Below are 15576 nucleotides of genomic sequence, written 5' to 3'. Positions count from 1 at the left end.
GCCCCTTGTCACCATGAGTAAACAGTGAGCTTCCACCTGCCCAGCCTGTTGAGCAAACAGCTGGCCCAGAGGGGTGGGTTGGCCCCATCAGACTGGGGCTGGAACCCAGCTGGAAGAAAACAAAGGGGCGGGGGAGGGAGGGACTAGTTTACAGCAGGTTCTGGCTGGCACTTGAGGACCTAGAGGCTGGAACTTCTAAGGGGAGAGGCTTTACCATGGGCCAAGGAGTGCCCCTCGGCAGGTAATGGAATAGGAGCCTTTGTGGCCAAAGGCCTGGTTGGGATCACAATTACAGGGAGCAGTGGCATGGGGCTGGGAGAGGACAGAAGTCTTCCCTTTGCAAGATTCTGAGGAGATAATTGACATGGGTTCAAATCCTGGCTCCACTGCTTACTGTATGTAACTTGGGAAGTCACTTAACCATGCCCCAGCCACAGGCCTCAGTTTCCTTGTCTGTAAAAATGGGATGATAATATCTCTCTAATAGGATTGTTGCCAAGTGTGATATGAGATCTCACGTGTGAGTGAGCCGCGGTGCTGTGCGGTGTTACTTGGAGTTCAGTAAACGTGAGTTGTCTTCCTTCCCATTGCTCTGTGGGGCTCGTGGTAGCTCCTCTGGGCACTGTATTCGAGGCAGTCCAAACATCTGCAGCTGTTGAGTAAATGTTTGCTGGGTGCTCAGCACTGCACGTCGTGGGAGAGGCCAGACACAAAAGTCCTGTCCACAGGGACACTCAGAGCTCACCAGCTCGCTGACAGGCAGTGAGTGAGTGGTGTGTGTACAGTGAAAGCTTGTGGAGTTTGCCTGGGCTCACTGAGCTCTTTCCCTCACACGTCAGAGAGGGATTTCCTGTAGGCGGGGGCTTGTGCTTGGTGTGGAAGGATGGGTGGGGTTTGGCTAGGAGAGAGGAGCGTGGGCAGGGGAGGAGGTGAGAGCAAAGGCCACATGTGGGCGGGACTGTGTGGCATGTTGAGCAGACTGGTCTGGCTGGAGCAGAGGCTCATGTGCAGGGCAGAGGCAGGACGGGGAGGAGGGAGCGCAGGAATGGGAGGTCTTGGAGTTCGAGGCTGGGAGTGTGGACACCTTGTAGGGGTACAGGGTCTGGGCTGTTACCTTATGTGGCTCTTGCTAGAGGGTGAGATGTCAGGGAGGGAGACAGGACCCAGAAAGAGGTCTCTGCCTCTCTATGGAGAAAGGAGATGGGCGCCTCTCCGCAGTCACCTGCTCTCTTCCACGCGTCTTCTCCACTGACAGTCTCCAGCGTAGGAATGGTTAAGCCTGTGGATCCTCGCCATAAGATATTTGGAGGCTGGGTCATTTTCCTTAAAACTGGTTTTAAAAGCTTGGATTCAGTGCCATCGATGGTCACCACTGAAAAGTGTGCATTCCCTTGGACGACAGGACGGCAGTTGCTCCTGGATAGGTTGGTAAAGACTTGCCCGATGCCCCCTGGTCTCTTGCCTTTGGGGAGACACAGAGGTCTTCCAGGGGCTCCAGGGTGGGGGGAGGCAGAAGCTCCTATGCAAAGTGTTGACAGGAATGGGACTGGGTGCTGACTGCTCCTGGAGAAAAGAGGACTCACAGCTGGGTCTTAATTGCCTGTTTCCAAGGAGCCATGGTGGTTTCCTTGGGTAGGGCACACGGTTCCAACAGCGGACTTAATAAGGATGCATTTTAATAAGAGGACAAAAATGCTCCCTGACTAGATTTTAATGTGACTTTTACATGAGCTTCCAAGATAATCAAAGGGCAGAGAGTCGCTGCTCGACTAAACAGATGTCTTGAGTACTTCCATCTCCTAGACACTGTGCCAGGCACTCGGGGGCTTGTGGAAATGAATAAGCTATAGTCCTGCCCTCCCAGTCAGGGAGGGGGTAGGCGGGTGGGTGGAAGGTTCAGGTTGAAGTCCATTGTAGCTGAAGTGCAGGGAGTGTGGGGCAGTGGGAGGTAGTTTGGGGTCAGATCCTGCAGGGCCTCGAGTGCAGTGAGCTGGGGCACTGTTCATTGGCATGGGAAGTCACGGAAGAGATTTGTGGAGGAGTGACATGGTCAGACCAGAATTGTGCCTTAGAAAACTCAGCAAAGCGGCAGTGAGGAAGACGGTTGGAGAATGAAAAGATTGGGCATATTAAAATTTCTGAGGGCGGGAAAGGAGGACAGGAAGGGACTGTTGCTGTAGGCCAGGAGGCAGGTGGTGGGCCCTGGTCTAGAGGATGCTGAAGAGGTATCACAAAGGTCAGATTCACAGAGCTGTGGACTGACTGGATGATGGGATTGGGGAGAGGGAGGTGCTATCTGGGTGACAGGGAGGGGGGCAGTCCCTGGGTGAGATAAGGAACATGGGTGGAGGAGCAGGTTGGGGGAGGGGGACTCAGTCTTGGAGAGTGTGTGTGTGGGGGGTGCCCCAACACTTGTGTGGAGGGCACCAGGAGGAAACAGAAGTCTAGGATGGGTGAGGACCTGAGGGAGGGGCAGATTGCAAATCATTTAGACAAAGTAGATACCATTGGCAAGGGATACAAACAATAGATTTGTTTGTGGGTTCATTCATTTGTTCACTCATTCATTCAAAAGCACAGATTGAGCCCTTCATTAGTGACGATGCCACCCAGAGCTTTTTAAACAGAAGAGAGTCAAAATCTGAGGTGTGGCTGGAGGAGAGGCTGGGACAGGGATGGCGAGGGGTGCGAGCACAGGAGAGGAGTCCAGGGCGAGGGAAAGGCTGTGAAGGTGGCCAAGAAGGCCCCGTCAGTGTCGGGCAAACTAAGGGACAGTGGTGACATGAAGCGGAGAAGGAGCATGTCAGGAAAATGTGGCACAAAAAGTGATAAACCCTGGCCATGGGGGAAAAGCAGGCAGTGATGACCTCGGATACTGCCGAGGGAGCGAAAGGGGGCTGGGAAGGCTGCTGGGTCGGCCAAAGAGGAGGTCAGCTGAGTGGAGGGGCACAGCCACAGCCAGCTGGTCATGGGAAGGGACAGACGGGAAGTCGGAGGAGTGAGAGCAGATGCTGAGAAATGCGGCAGTGCGGGGAACCGGGGAATGCAATACCTGGAGAAGGAAGGAAGGAGGCTGTCTCTAGTCCCATCCTCCTTCCTGTCCTTTCTTTTTTAAAAAATTCAGATTAGGAGGATTTGAATCAATTTGTAGGCATAGGGAAGGAGCTGGCAGAAAAAAGGAAAGATGAACGAGAGATTAATTGATAGGAAAAAGTTCCTAAAGAGTGTGAGGTGTGAGAGCCAGAGCTCAGGTGGTGACGTGGTGCTGGAAGGTGGATGGGAAGCTTCTGAGGACAGAAGGGAAGGCTGCGTGACAGCACAGAGGTGACTGGAGGAGGGCAGGAGGCCTTCTCTGTAGCCCTGTATCTCATGGGGTGGGGAGTCTTCGAGTCCCTACATCCCACTGTGTCACTCTTGCTCACTGTGGCTCCTGTCTGACTCCACACTGCCCATGGCTTCCGGAGGTTCACTTGGGGTCCAAGGAGGGTGCCTTTTGATGGAGGTAATGCCAGCCCCCCCTTTTCTTTTCTCCACAAAGCCCCAGTAGATAGTTGTATGTCATAGTTGTACATCCTTCTAGTTGCTCTACGTGGGACGCCGCCTCAGCATGGCTTGATGAGTGGTGCGTAGGTCCGCCCCCAGGATCCGAACAGGCGAACCCCGGGCCACCGAAGCAGAGCCTGCGAACTTAACCACTATGCCATCAGGCCGGCCCCAGCCAGCCCCTTTTAATAAGGCACCTGCTCAGATTTCAGTGACCCGGTGGTTGACGAAGAAAAGTTATTTTTTAGTAGCTGAAAATAACCAGCTATAGGAAAGCCACACAGTTGAATGCTTCGTGAAGTCAGTAGTGTTTTTATGTCTATGGAAACAAGTTGAAGTCTATTCTGTCTGTACATAAACAAGGGCGCCATCACTGTGAATAACTACAGCTGTAAAGATCATCCTCTGGGTTATTATTTGTAAGCAAACCAAACCCCAAATAGGTGCATTTTAAAATTTTGTTTCTGAGAAACAACATCAGTCCATAAATGCCTGACCGTGCTTTGTCTACTTGATCTCATGTCACAGTCCAGGAAATTTGTGATCATTTTTACAAATATTAGGATAACATAATTTTCTTAATTCAAAATTTGTTCAATAAGTGCAGAGAACACTATTATAAATATATGTGGCATGTATCAGTGGCTGGTTTTCATCCAGAATAAAAGTTTATATTAATGTTCTAAAAAGAGAGAGGATAAAGCAGCTACCTGGAGTTTGGGTCCAGTGAGGTCAGAGGGAGCAGGAGAAGGCTGCAGGAGAGGAGAGGTGGGTGGCTTCTCTGCATCTTTGTTCCTCACGTGGGAAAGGGGGGCAGGTGTTTTTTAGTTCTCTACCTGCAAATGGCTGGAACAAACAGATGCTAGCTGATCAGTGTTTCCTAGTGTTTAAAAGGTAGGAACAAGGGAAGGGGATGATGATGATGATGATGATAACATTTATTGATTCCTTACTGTATGCACCGGGTTCGGTGCTGAGCACTTTAGATGTATTGTCTGTGAATCCTCACAGCGATTCTTCAAGGTAGATGGTGTCATCCTTACCTTAAAAATGAGAAGGTTCAGAGAGGTTATTGGATTGCCCAAGGTGACACAGTAAGAGCGTAGCAAAGCCAGGCCTTGAACCCAGGTCTGGTAGACCCCAGGGCACTCAACCACCAGCTTGGGATAAGGCCAGATGGCCATGCTGTTGGAGGCGGAGGCCCACGGTAGCTACAGGTGGCCCCGAGGTTAGGGTCCTCAGGAAGAGCCTCTTCCCAGCCTGCGGGCTCTTCCCCAGGCAGTTAAGTGGCTGTCTGTCAGGACAGCAACTCTGTTCCCTCCTGAGCCCAGGAGAACACAGGCCAGAGCTCTGGCAGCTCTCTTGCCTCTTAGGCAGAAGCCCGGATTCTGAGGAGTTCTCCTCTGTTCTCTCTGCCCTCTCACCCAGGAGGTGACAGACTGGCCCCGGGGTGTCATATAAAGGGGAACAGAGGGCAAGGTGATGAGTTAAATCGGCCTGTCTGTAACAAGACGTGTTTCTTCAGGGGCTCAAGCCCCCAGTCAGTGGGACCTGAACTGGAGACTCCTCCCTTCGGGAAGTGTCTGCTGAGCCATGCTGGGAGTTCTTGATGGACAGAGACCCTCCTCTGGGCTCTTTTTCAAGATGAGGAGCAAGAACAGATGGCCTCAGAGGGCAGCTAACATTTTCGGGGGGCGGGGGGCGGGGGTGTGAAGTGACTGCACTTAATTCTTTCAGATGGGTCTGCAAGGAAAAACAGCAATGGTCTTCATGTTCACTCTTACCGTAAATGTCTTCCAGTCATGAGGGGTTAGGTACTAGTGCTTTACGGACACAGTGCACCTCTGTGAAGGGTGTGAGCTGCTGCCCCCAGCTCTCTCGGTGCTTCAGAGCTGTGGGCTCGGGATTGGACGTGAGGACAGCAGGGAAAGGAATCGGTGTCCAGCTCCAAGGGCAAGAACCTCCCTGTTCTGATTTCATACTTGAAGAAACTGAGGCTCATAAAAGTGGAGTCATGTGCCCACAGTTGCTCCGTTTAGTAAGTAGCTGGGTCTAAACGCAGACCCGTCTGGCGCGAGTGTGGTGCGTTAGCTCCGTGTTACTGACTTGTACCTGCGTGCTTGCTTCCAGTTCTTCAAGGCCTTTTCCAAGAGTGGCTCAGGAGCAGCGCTGCCAGGTGAGTGTCCTGGCTCTCCTTGACCGTTTGGCGTCAGCGTCTTCCTCTCCCGGCCCCCCTCTTTTCCCTGGGTTTCTACTGGGGTGAAGAGAGCCCAGCAAGGCCTACAGGGTGAGGGGTTCCCCGAGTGAAAGCCGAACCTGTGTCCTAAAAGTGTCCTTCCCAGCCAGCCTGAAGAAGCCCCTCCGTTTTAGGCCATCCAGAAGGGGAGAGGGTCACCATGTTCCCTGAATAACCTTTCATGTCAAAGTGGGGTTGGCATCCAGAGGGGCAGACCACACAGCCCCAGGTCTGAGGGACCCTCCTGCCCTCTGAGGGATGGGTCCCCTTGCATTGCTTAGGGCGGCAGGAGCAGCCCCACCCCCCACTCTAGTACGGAGAAGGACTGACTGCTCTCTTCCTCTCAGAACTGGCTCGCGCCCTGGGCTCTTTGTTTCTGTGAGTGAAGCTGACAGGGCCCTGTGCTTCGTTCTTCTCTCCTGACGCCCCTCCCGCCGTGTCCCTCTTCATTTACAGTGGCTGGTGCTGACGTGCAGACGCTGCGGGAGAGGCTCATTGACGCCCTGGAGTCCCATAGTGACACGTGGCCCCCGGCCTGTCCCCCACTGGAGCCTGCCAGGTATTTGGGACTGGGACAGGCTTGGTGCAGCATGGGCCGGGATCACAGGGCTGGGAGCGAGAGCATGGTGGGCACAGCCGGGAAGAGGACCCAGCTTGATTCTTCTTGTTGCCTGTGGGGCAGACACCCCGGTTGGCCAGAGCCCAGAGTTGCTCTGGAGGAGCTGGTGGAGGGAGGTCCTATCCGGGAGCCCCATCTTCCTGGGGCTGACTGACAAGGGCCCATCCGCCAGGTGGGAAAGAAAAGCTGGGCGGGAGTTCTCCAGGTCATACCTGCTGCTGCTTCTCACAGCCTGTCCTCAGGAACGTTTGGGGATGCAGCAGAATTTCACAGGATCTAGCCCAGGGAGGGTCACTGAGGGCGTGGGCATGGGGAGGGAAAAGGGAAAGCAAATGCCGGTTAGAGGAGGAGGAGAGGGGCTGAGGAGAGGAAAGGCCCATCTCTGTAAAATGAAGGTGGTCGTTTTCTGAGCAGTGGCCGTGGCGGGGGGCGGGGATGGAGGATGTGACTGCTCCCTGTGCTGCAGGGCCTCAGGCACGGGGGCTGGTGGCCCATATCCGCCCGCCAGGCAGGCTTCAGGCTTGCCTCTTTTCCAGGACAGTGAGGTGCCTGGCGTCTTGCTCTGACTCTCCCACAGCAGGAGACAGATAAACACTAGGTCCTGCACTTCTAGATGAGAACTTAAGATAGGATAAAGTCTGCCTCAGGGACTCTTGCCAAGAAGGCACAAATCCAAGTACCAGCAGGGACTGCTGGAGGGAGCCCAGCCTCAGAACACAGTGGAGGGCCAGGGGCTGAGAAGGCCTCCCGAGGCCAGCACTGTGCTCAGGGCCCACACAGTTTGTACTGGTGTTCTTGAAAACCAAGGCCGAGAGGTTGTGTGTGCAAGTGTCGGTTGGGGTTGAATCCAACTTACAGTGACTCCTTTATCATCTTTCCCAATTCTCCATTCTCCCAGACGGCCTCACGGAGACCCTGGACCCAGCGTATAGTCTTGGTGTGGTTTGGGGTTCCACAAGCAGACCCCATCTCTCCAGGAAACACCCATGCCAACCTGTACCCTGCTCCTTACTTCTTCCCTTTCGCAATGACTGTGTGTCTCTCTCTCCTCCTTACACACACACATCCCTCATGGTGCATTTTCAGCCCTGAGGGTTTCCCCAAAGCAACAAATCAGGTAAACCTGCCAGCCTCTCTCCAAGTGATCCTTCTGAAGAGCTTTAGGAAGGAGGCAGAGCTGTGTGATGACAGGTCTGGTAGTCAGAGTGGGAAAGGATGGGAGTAGGCTGGCTGCCACGTAGGACTTGCTATCCTGCCAGCCTAGGTGACGTCTAGTGAAGTAGTCTGAGAGGCCACCTGATGCCAGCCCAGAGGCTGTTGGTCTCCACGACACCTGTTTTCATCCACCCACTGGGGTACGCTCTGACCCCCACCTCGCTAGCATATCTATCTGTACTGTCGCTAGGCTGGGCTCCAGCATTGGCCCCATGTTGCACCTTCTGTTTAGAGATGACCATTCCCATGTCACTGGATCCAGAAGAGGGAAATAGCTCGCCAGGTTGGGGATAAAAAGAAGACGCAGTCTCCCAGTGCCTTCTCACCTGCTCGCCTCTTGAGCATGTGTGATGATGTTCTGCTTCTAACTGGAATAAGGAAACAAATCATTTTTGTATTCTAGTTATTTTTTTGTTGAAACTTTGAGTTTTTAAGACAATTTGTAGCTTAATTCTCTTACTTGGGGGGGATGATAAAATTTACCTTTTTATTTCCACCTGTTTTCTGGGCCTCAGTTTCCTCGTCTTAAAATAAGGAGGTTGGATTAGATAGCTTCTAGGGTCTCCTGCGCCCAGGACTTTCTGATTCTTTAATTCTCTTTTTATGCCTGCTCCAGGAGAGGAAAAAGCAAACCTCCCAGCTGGTGGTGACTTGCCACAGATCAAGGCTTGTGTCTGATGGGTTATAAACGCCAGTCTCTTAGGGGACCAATACAAACCATATTCACTAAGCCTGGGCCTTTCCCAGAACATAGACACCTGATCTCAAAGCACCCTCCCCAGTGCTCCTCCCCGGACAGCCTCATGCTCAGTCCTGACTCTTAAAAAGATGGGATGAAAAACAAATCAAGGTGGGTGAGATGAAGAACCAGGGGTAGGTAACAGGCACCGTCCTTTGAGACTAAAGGTTTTTGGTTTACTCCCACTGGAGGGCTGGTGGAGGAGACCTCCCCAAGGCCTTGTGTGGGAAAGAGGAGGAAGTTTCATGGCTGTGCTCGCAGTACTGTGTCAGCCACATCCGGTGTCAGGAGCAGTTTTGCTTTCTTCCCACCGGCTGTGGAGAGTGACTGCCGGCGTTGTCTCTTGCAGGCTGAAGGAGATTGATGAATTCTTTGATAGAAACAACGAAGAGTACCTGGCCCTGATCTTTGAAAAGGAAAGCTCCTACCTGGGTAGAGAGGTGAGCTGCCCTCAGAGTCCCTGCTACTCCTGCGTATCGTTGGGGAGTGCCAATGAGTTCAGGAGCAAGGCTCATCTGCGACTTCTAGGGTCTCGTCCACGGGCACGTCTTAGCCCGGCACTGGCCTGACCCCTGCTGGGAGAAACGGGAAGTGCAGGAGCTGGACCTTCTTGTTTTAAAACCTTTGTGACTGTTTTATCTCCCTCATCGAAACCAAATATGATAACACCTGCTGTTTATTGAGCGTTGGACTAGATTACTGACACATATAGTTGCTAATCTTCACAATTAACGAAGATGATCACATAACATGTCCAAGATCACAGGGCCGGTAACTTGGTAGAGCCGGGCTTTGAAGCAGGTCTGTCTGCCTCCACAGCCCACATTGTTTCCACACGACCCGCTGCGTAGAATTGGAGTCACAAGTGTAGGGGAGGGAACATCAGAGATCCTCCTGTCCCTCATGAGGAAATGGGGTCCCTGCCCAGGTGAAGCAGATAACAGGACGGGCACTGCATCACTTAGGTGACGTGTCCTTACCACGTTACTCAACTTTTCTGAGCCTCATCTCCCTGTCTATAAAGTAGTGATAATGACCTTTCTTCACAGTGTTGTTGGGAAAGTCAAATAAGGCAGTTTAGGCAAAGGGCCTGGGTTAGTAGGTGGCACAGAGTTTTTATTTTTTTTGGTGCTTTATAAAGATCCATTCCTCTGGACTCACGCAGAGAGCTCTCCATTCCACTGCTGGCTCGTGGACTTCTGCAGACCAATCGTGGGCCTTTCCCAGATGCACAGGGACGGGCCAGTGCGTGGGAGACGTTCCAAGGCAGTGCAAGGAAATAGAAGAGACACAAGAGTGGAGACGAAATTAAACACCACTGTTGGCTCTAAATCGTTCTCCTCCTGAAACTCATCAAGCTCTGAGCTACTTCGAGACCTCGCAGTCCTGAGAGGAGAAGCACAGGGGTGTGGGGAGGGGGCAGAGAGCTTTGCTGAAGGAGTATCTACCCCTTATGGGGTCCCAGTCCATGCCTGGGGTCATGCCCGTCACGTAGAGGTGACTGATAAATGCTGATTGGAATCAGCTCTTCTCTTTACCCCTCCGACCCTGGTCCACTGAGTAACCAGGGGCAGGGGCCCCTGTGGACCAAGTCGGGAGCCCCATGTCCCTGCAGAGGTGCTCAGGGATGGTAAGACTGAGAGGCAAGAGGGCACAGTGGCCGAGAGCCCAGGCTCTGGAGCCGGACTGACCTGGGATTCACAGCCCGGCTCTGGCGCTTGTTGGCTGGATGCGTGACTTCACGTCTAAGCCTCAGTGTCTTCATCTGCAATAGTTTTATTTTTTTAATGACTCCTTATTTACCTACTGTGTGCTAGTCACTGTTACAAGCACTTAGATAAAATTAACCCATTCAGTCCTCTTCACAGCTCTGTGAGGTTGGTGTTGTTATTATTCAATTTTGCAAGTAAAGAAATCAAGTCAGGGAGCGGTGTAGGCTGGTGGGGCCAGGATTCAAGCCCAGGCAGCCCTAGCATCCTGCGCAGCCTCGCCTGGGCTCCTAATGAGCCTAATGACGGGTCCTGTGTCTAGAGTTATCTGGAAGATTAAATGAAATAATCTATCTACAGCACATAATACATACTCAATAAATGGTAGCTAATAGTATGTTTCCCCTCATTTCTTTCTAAAAATAAAATCATCATGTCTAAGTATATTTTTCTGATTTGGAATATAGATAGAAAGCCTTATAAATATAAGAATAAAAATGAAACCACATTTTACGAATTGCTTGCGTTGGAAAGAAAATTCAATTGGGACTGCTCTAGAAAATTCAGGCTGTGTAGTCTGCACAATTCCAAGGCCCCTCCTCTCAGGTGGTGTTTGTCACTTGTTGCCTGTGGGTTAGATGCAGCTGGTGGCATGAGACTTTGTCACTCTCACAACAGTCTACTTTTTGAAAGTTCAGAGTGGGTGGAGCACAGCTGCTACCAGGTGCCTACCCAGGGCCCCCTCTGCCCAATGGCTTGGCCCCCCAGATATCTGACTGTCTCTGCAGGTGACTCTGGACCTGTCCCAGCACCAAGGCATAGCAGTACGCAGGGTCCTGAACACGGAGGCCGACGTGGTGAGCAAGTTTGGTGTCACCGACTTCCCATCTTGCTACCTGCTGTTTCGGAATGGCTCTTTCTCCCGGGTGCCCGTGTGAGTGCAATGTCTCTCTGTCCCCTTCTTCCCCGTTCCCTGTGCTCATCCTTTCTTCCTGCCTAGAGAGGCTGCCAGCCTTTTACAGGAGCTGGCAAGTTCTTTCTCCTGCGATTCTTCTTCTGAGGAGTCTGCGAGGGGCAAGGAGCACTCTGCAGGAGAAGCAGATATCTGTCTGTGCAGGTGGGACAGCGCCTCTACAGCCCGGGGACTGGGCCTGGAATGCTGCCCCCAGCCCCCAGGTCCAGAGTCCTGCCTCAGGCCCCTGGCGCACCCAGAGTTGGCACTTCTGCACCATCCCCACCGCAGCCCTGGCCCTGTTCCCCATCCTCCTCTGAGACAGATGCGTTGGCAGGCTGCAGGCCTGGCAAGCACTCAAATATGCCTGACCCTCCCTCCCTTTGGTTTTCTAATTGCAGAAAAGTTCATTAGGAGCCAGACAATAGCCAGTTCCAAAATGCCAAGAGAAAACAATCAGGCCAGCCGCAGCCCCTCTGTCAGGCTCCCGCTGCTGAATGGCCCGTTAAATGGCGCCAGATGGTGCCTTGGTACCCTCCCTGGGCAGATGATTGCTGTCAGCCTGGCCCTGCAGGCAGGCACTCAAGGGCCAGGGAGATCAAGGCTTGCCTGCGCTGCCCAATGAGCTGCTCCTCGGGGCCATTAACGCCATCCTGCACTGAGGCTGGGCAGGGCAGCCACTTGCCCTCGCCTGGCCCTGGCCCGAATCACCAGGCAGCCCTGGGCCAGGCCTTGTCAGAGAGTTCTGCCAGGGGAAGGGAGCATGATGACTACAGGCGGACAGGGAGGGGCAGAAAGTACCAGTCCTGGTGGAGAGAGGAGGCATTGTCTCCTCACTTGGAGCTGGTGGAGGGGAAAATTGTTTGTGACGACGCTGCTTCCGAGCCATCTGCTTGTCGATAAACACTGGGCCAGGACAGCGAAGTGGAAAGCAATGCTCCCCAGTGCCAGCTCGCCTGGGTATCCTGTCACACCGCTGCTGGCCTTCACATCCCTCCCTCCAGGTGGCCCTGACCAGGAGGCGTCTCCTGCCCTTGAGGACTCCTCTCTATCAGAGGAGAGAAAGAAAGCAAAAGGATTTGAAAATTTTAGTGTCTGGTTGTTGCTGCTGCTATCTATTTTTTAAAAACCACGTGTCAAACTCCCTTGACTTCCTTGAAGAGTAATGTCACCTCTGCTACCTCAGAGCAAGCTTGTGAGCGGGTAGCATCCTTGAGGTCAGCTGCCATTTTGCATCTCTGGTCTCTGGGGAAGGTAGTCAAACCCAGCCTCCTGTCCTCGGGCAGATTGAGCACTGTCCCTAGAGTGGCCACCTGCTCTTCAAGGTGCTCTGTCCCACAGCCTCTCCAGGGCAAGTTGAGGAGTTCTCAGGCCCAGCTGCTTTTCCAGAAGGGATTTTGACATCAGACTGGTGTCAAAGAGGCTTTCCACAGCATAAGCAGTGAAGAAAAAGGTTAAAGTGAGGCATGGGTGCCCCGATTTTGACCTCACTCAGGATAAGACCAAGTTAGATATTTCTTAAACATTTCTGTCAGATGAGCCACCCGCCTCCTCTCCTGACATGAGTTAGCGCTGGGGTTTCGTTTGTCTGTACTCACCTCCTCTCCACTGTGGTTCTCTTCCCTCACAGGCTGATGGAATCCAGGTCCTTCTACACTGCTTACCTGCAGAAGTTCTCCAGGGGGGCTGCCCAGACCACAGTCGCACCAATCACTGCTAATACGATAGCTCCCACTGTGTGGAAAGTTGCAGATCGGTAAGGCCACGCCTAGTTCTCCTCTCCCTTCCCCCACCCCAGCCTTTCCTCTGATCACAGACCCCCTGAGGGCTGGCCGTGGCTATGTGCAGTGATCTGAGATGTGCAGGAGCAGCAGTGGACTGGTGGCCTCCTCTGCGACCATTGACCATGGGGCTTGCCGGCCAGCAGTCACTTGTGTCCTTCATGATGGAACAGATACTTTCCAATGCCCACATTCCTTACACTTAACTCTACTCAAGAACAAGTAGAATCAGCTTGGAAGGGTAATCTGTGACCTCCAAACCAACTTCCCACCTAAGCAATTATTTCTTCAGCAAATATTTTTCAGTACCTGCTATGTGCTGGGCACTGTACTACAGATGTGTACAGGTACGCAGTCCCTGCCCGCACAGAGTTTACAGTCCCTTCACAGCATCCCTTCTAGGAAGGCACTGACCTCGCTTGAATGCCTCTGTTGTCAGAGAGCTCACTACTTTTTGAGGTACCCTGTGTCTTTGTGCACTGTTGTAAGCATGAGGAAGCTGTCTTCTCTCCCAGGCTCCTTGACTCTGTTCTCATGGGAGAACTCCTGCTTGTTGGGCAGAGAGATGGGGCATAAACCTCCTGCGCTGGCACCCAGAGGCGGTACTAAGTGAAAACGGCTGACCAGGGAGCTCAGAGCTGAGTCTGGAAGGCAGCCCCCAGCAGGGGCTGCACTAGAGAACTGGGGGAAAGGTCACCTGATTTCAAGAAGGATTTTGCATCCTAGCATGAGGGACTTCAAGGGTGGAAACTGCTAATGGAGAGATTTTTTTAGTAAATCAGGGTAGAAGGAGAGACTAAGAGGTGGGAACAGTCATTATGATCCTTCAAATTTTGATTATTCAAATTGTTCGAATTATTATAATGCTGATACTTACTGGCCTTATGTGCCAAACTGTGAGCTGGGCCCCTTCCGTACATTATCTCCTTTAGTCGTGGGGCCACTTCTTGAGTCAGCACACAAGAATGGAGGGGTAAACTGAGGCCCAAAGCCACCACAGTGGAGCACAGAGAAGGGCCTTTGCCTTGAGGGTGAAGCACAGGGGGTAACAGTGCATACCAGTTAGCTGACCTTGTTGGCTCCCTACAGCCCCAGGTGGTGGGTGGGACAGGATAATCAGATCCTTTCCCAAGTGAGGTCAACGAGTCCTAGAGAGGTAGACTTGCCCGGCTCCCAGAGCCAGCTTGCTGTCGACCTGAGGCCAGAAGCCAGGGCTCAGGGGTCGAGAAGCAGCCAGCGCTCGAGGAGCCCTTCCCGTCAGACCCCGGGGCCCAGACCCCAAGTGAGCATGAGGGGCACAGGGTGGAGCAGCCACCTTGGATCCTATAACCCTTCCCCTGGGGCTGGGCTCCGCCCAAGAGGCGTGAGATGGAGGCCTGCCTGACCCGAGGTCTGGCAGCTGCGAGGACGTCAGCCCCCAAATAAACACACACACCGCTTCCCCTCCCACCCCCACTCCCACTGTGCCGAGCCTTGGTGGGCAGCCAGACCCTTGGTCTCTCAGAGAGGGCCTCTGTTTTCCAGAGCCATGCTGTGTGGTGTACCTGTTGATCTGTTTGTCTGTCTCTAGAGGTCTTTGTTCAGAACAGAGAATGAAGCTCGACCCTCCACTAGTGGCCTGATTAAAACACCTTTAGTGAGTCATGGGAGGGGCTGGCCCTGGGCCTGCAGAGGGGGACCCTGCTCTATGCCAGGAGCTGCTGAGGGGTTTACTTTTGTGCTTTTCTTTAATCCTCTCGGCAACCTACCTGTGAGCAATTTATTATTATCCCCATCTTACAGATGAGGAATTGAGGCTCAGAGAAGTTCAGGAATGTACCCGAGGTCACACAGCTAGTTACTGGCAGAGCCAGGTGCTAACCTGTAAGACTCTGACCATCAGCAGCGCTCCCCTCTTCTCTCCCTCTAGCCCTGGCTGACCCTCCCCAGCCCATGCCTCGTGGTTAATACCCCTTTTTCTCTCTGCCTCCCTCTGGATCCTCAGCTCTAAGATCTATATGGCTGACCTGGAATCTGCACTACACTACATCCTGCGGGTAGAAGTGGGCAAGTTCTCCGTCCTGGAGGGGCAGCGCCTAATGGCCCTGAAAAAGTTTATGGCAGTGCTGGCCCAGGTGAGCAGGGCCCTGGTCCCCCTCGTCCGTGCAGCTCCACGTGGGATCAGCGCACATCCTGTGACCAGGCGCTGTGCCAGCCTGCAGGGGTCAGCCCAGCCCTTCCCTCCAGAGCTCGCAGTCTGGCAGGACATCTGGACCCACAGCTGTCCCGGTCCACCATGGACCGCTACCCTGCAGTCTCAGCCATACCACACCAGCCCCGCGCAGCCAAGGACAGCCTTCTTCCCCTTCGCATCGCACCCTGTGCAGGGGGGTGGGTGAGACTGGGGCCAGATGCCCTGGGGATATTTCCAGCTGACTCAATGACCGTGGCTCTGCCTGCCTGAATCCTCGCCCTCAGTCTGAGCCTGGAGTGTGGCCCCTCACTCCCTGCCGTGGTCATTGGGAAAGCAGGACCCACAGTGAAGGAAAGAAGGCTTTTCTCTTCCCTCCCAGACACCAACCACAGTCTGGCCCAGGTCCCTGGCCCCGGCTGTGCTGTCCTTATTCCTTTGTGGTTTCCTGCCAGCGTGGCTACTCCAGGAAGTATAGCTCCTACATACTGAGGACCTGCTGTGTGTCAGGCATTTAATCCTCTTAACTTCGCTGCAGGGTGGCAAGTATTACCCTCATTTGAGAGGCCCAGGTTGCTCAAGTGACTTGCCTTAGGCCTCCCAGGTGGTCAG

General features: G+C 53.4%; 1 protein-coding gene across 1 annotated transcript in view; it reads left to right on the top strand.

The window, feature by feature from the left end:
• The window catches only part of QSOX1 (quiescin sulfhydryl oxidase 1), a 38728-nt gene that overhangs the window by 11484 nt on the left and 11668 nt on the right, over positions 1-15576 (top strand). Inside the window, exons 3-8 of the mRNA XM_058539942.1 lie at positions 5674-5719; positions 6236-6338; positions 8702-8792; positions 10850-10995; positions 12644-12769; positions 14779-14908. Of these exons, the coding sequence (XP_058395925.1) occupies positions 5674-5719; positions 6236-6338; positions 8702-8792; positions 10850-10995; positions 12644-12769; positions 14779-14908 (642 nt within the window). The remainder of the gene's footprint in view (positions 1-5673; positions 5720-6235; positions 6339-8701; positions 8793-10849; positions 10996-12643; positions 12770-14778; positions 14909-15576) is intronic.

This window comes from Diceros bicornis, chromosome 4 (assembly GCF_020826845.1).
Source record: "Diceros bicornis minor isolate mBicDic1 chromosome 4, mDicBic1.mat.cur, whole genome shotgun sequence".
Lineage (NCBI taxonomy): Eukaryota > Metazoa > Chordata > Mammalia > Perissodactyla > Rhinocerotidae > Diceros > Diceros bicornis.
Note: the sequence above shows the minus strand (reverse complement) of the source record. Positions and strands in the feature narration are given on the sequence as shown.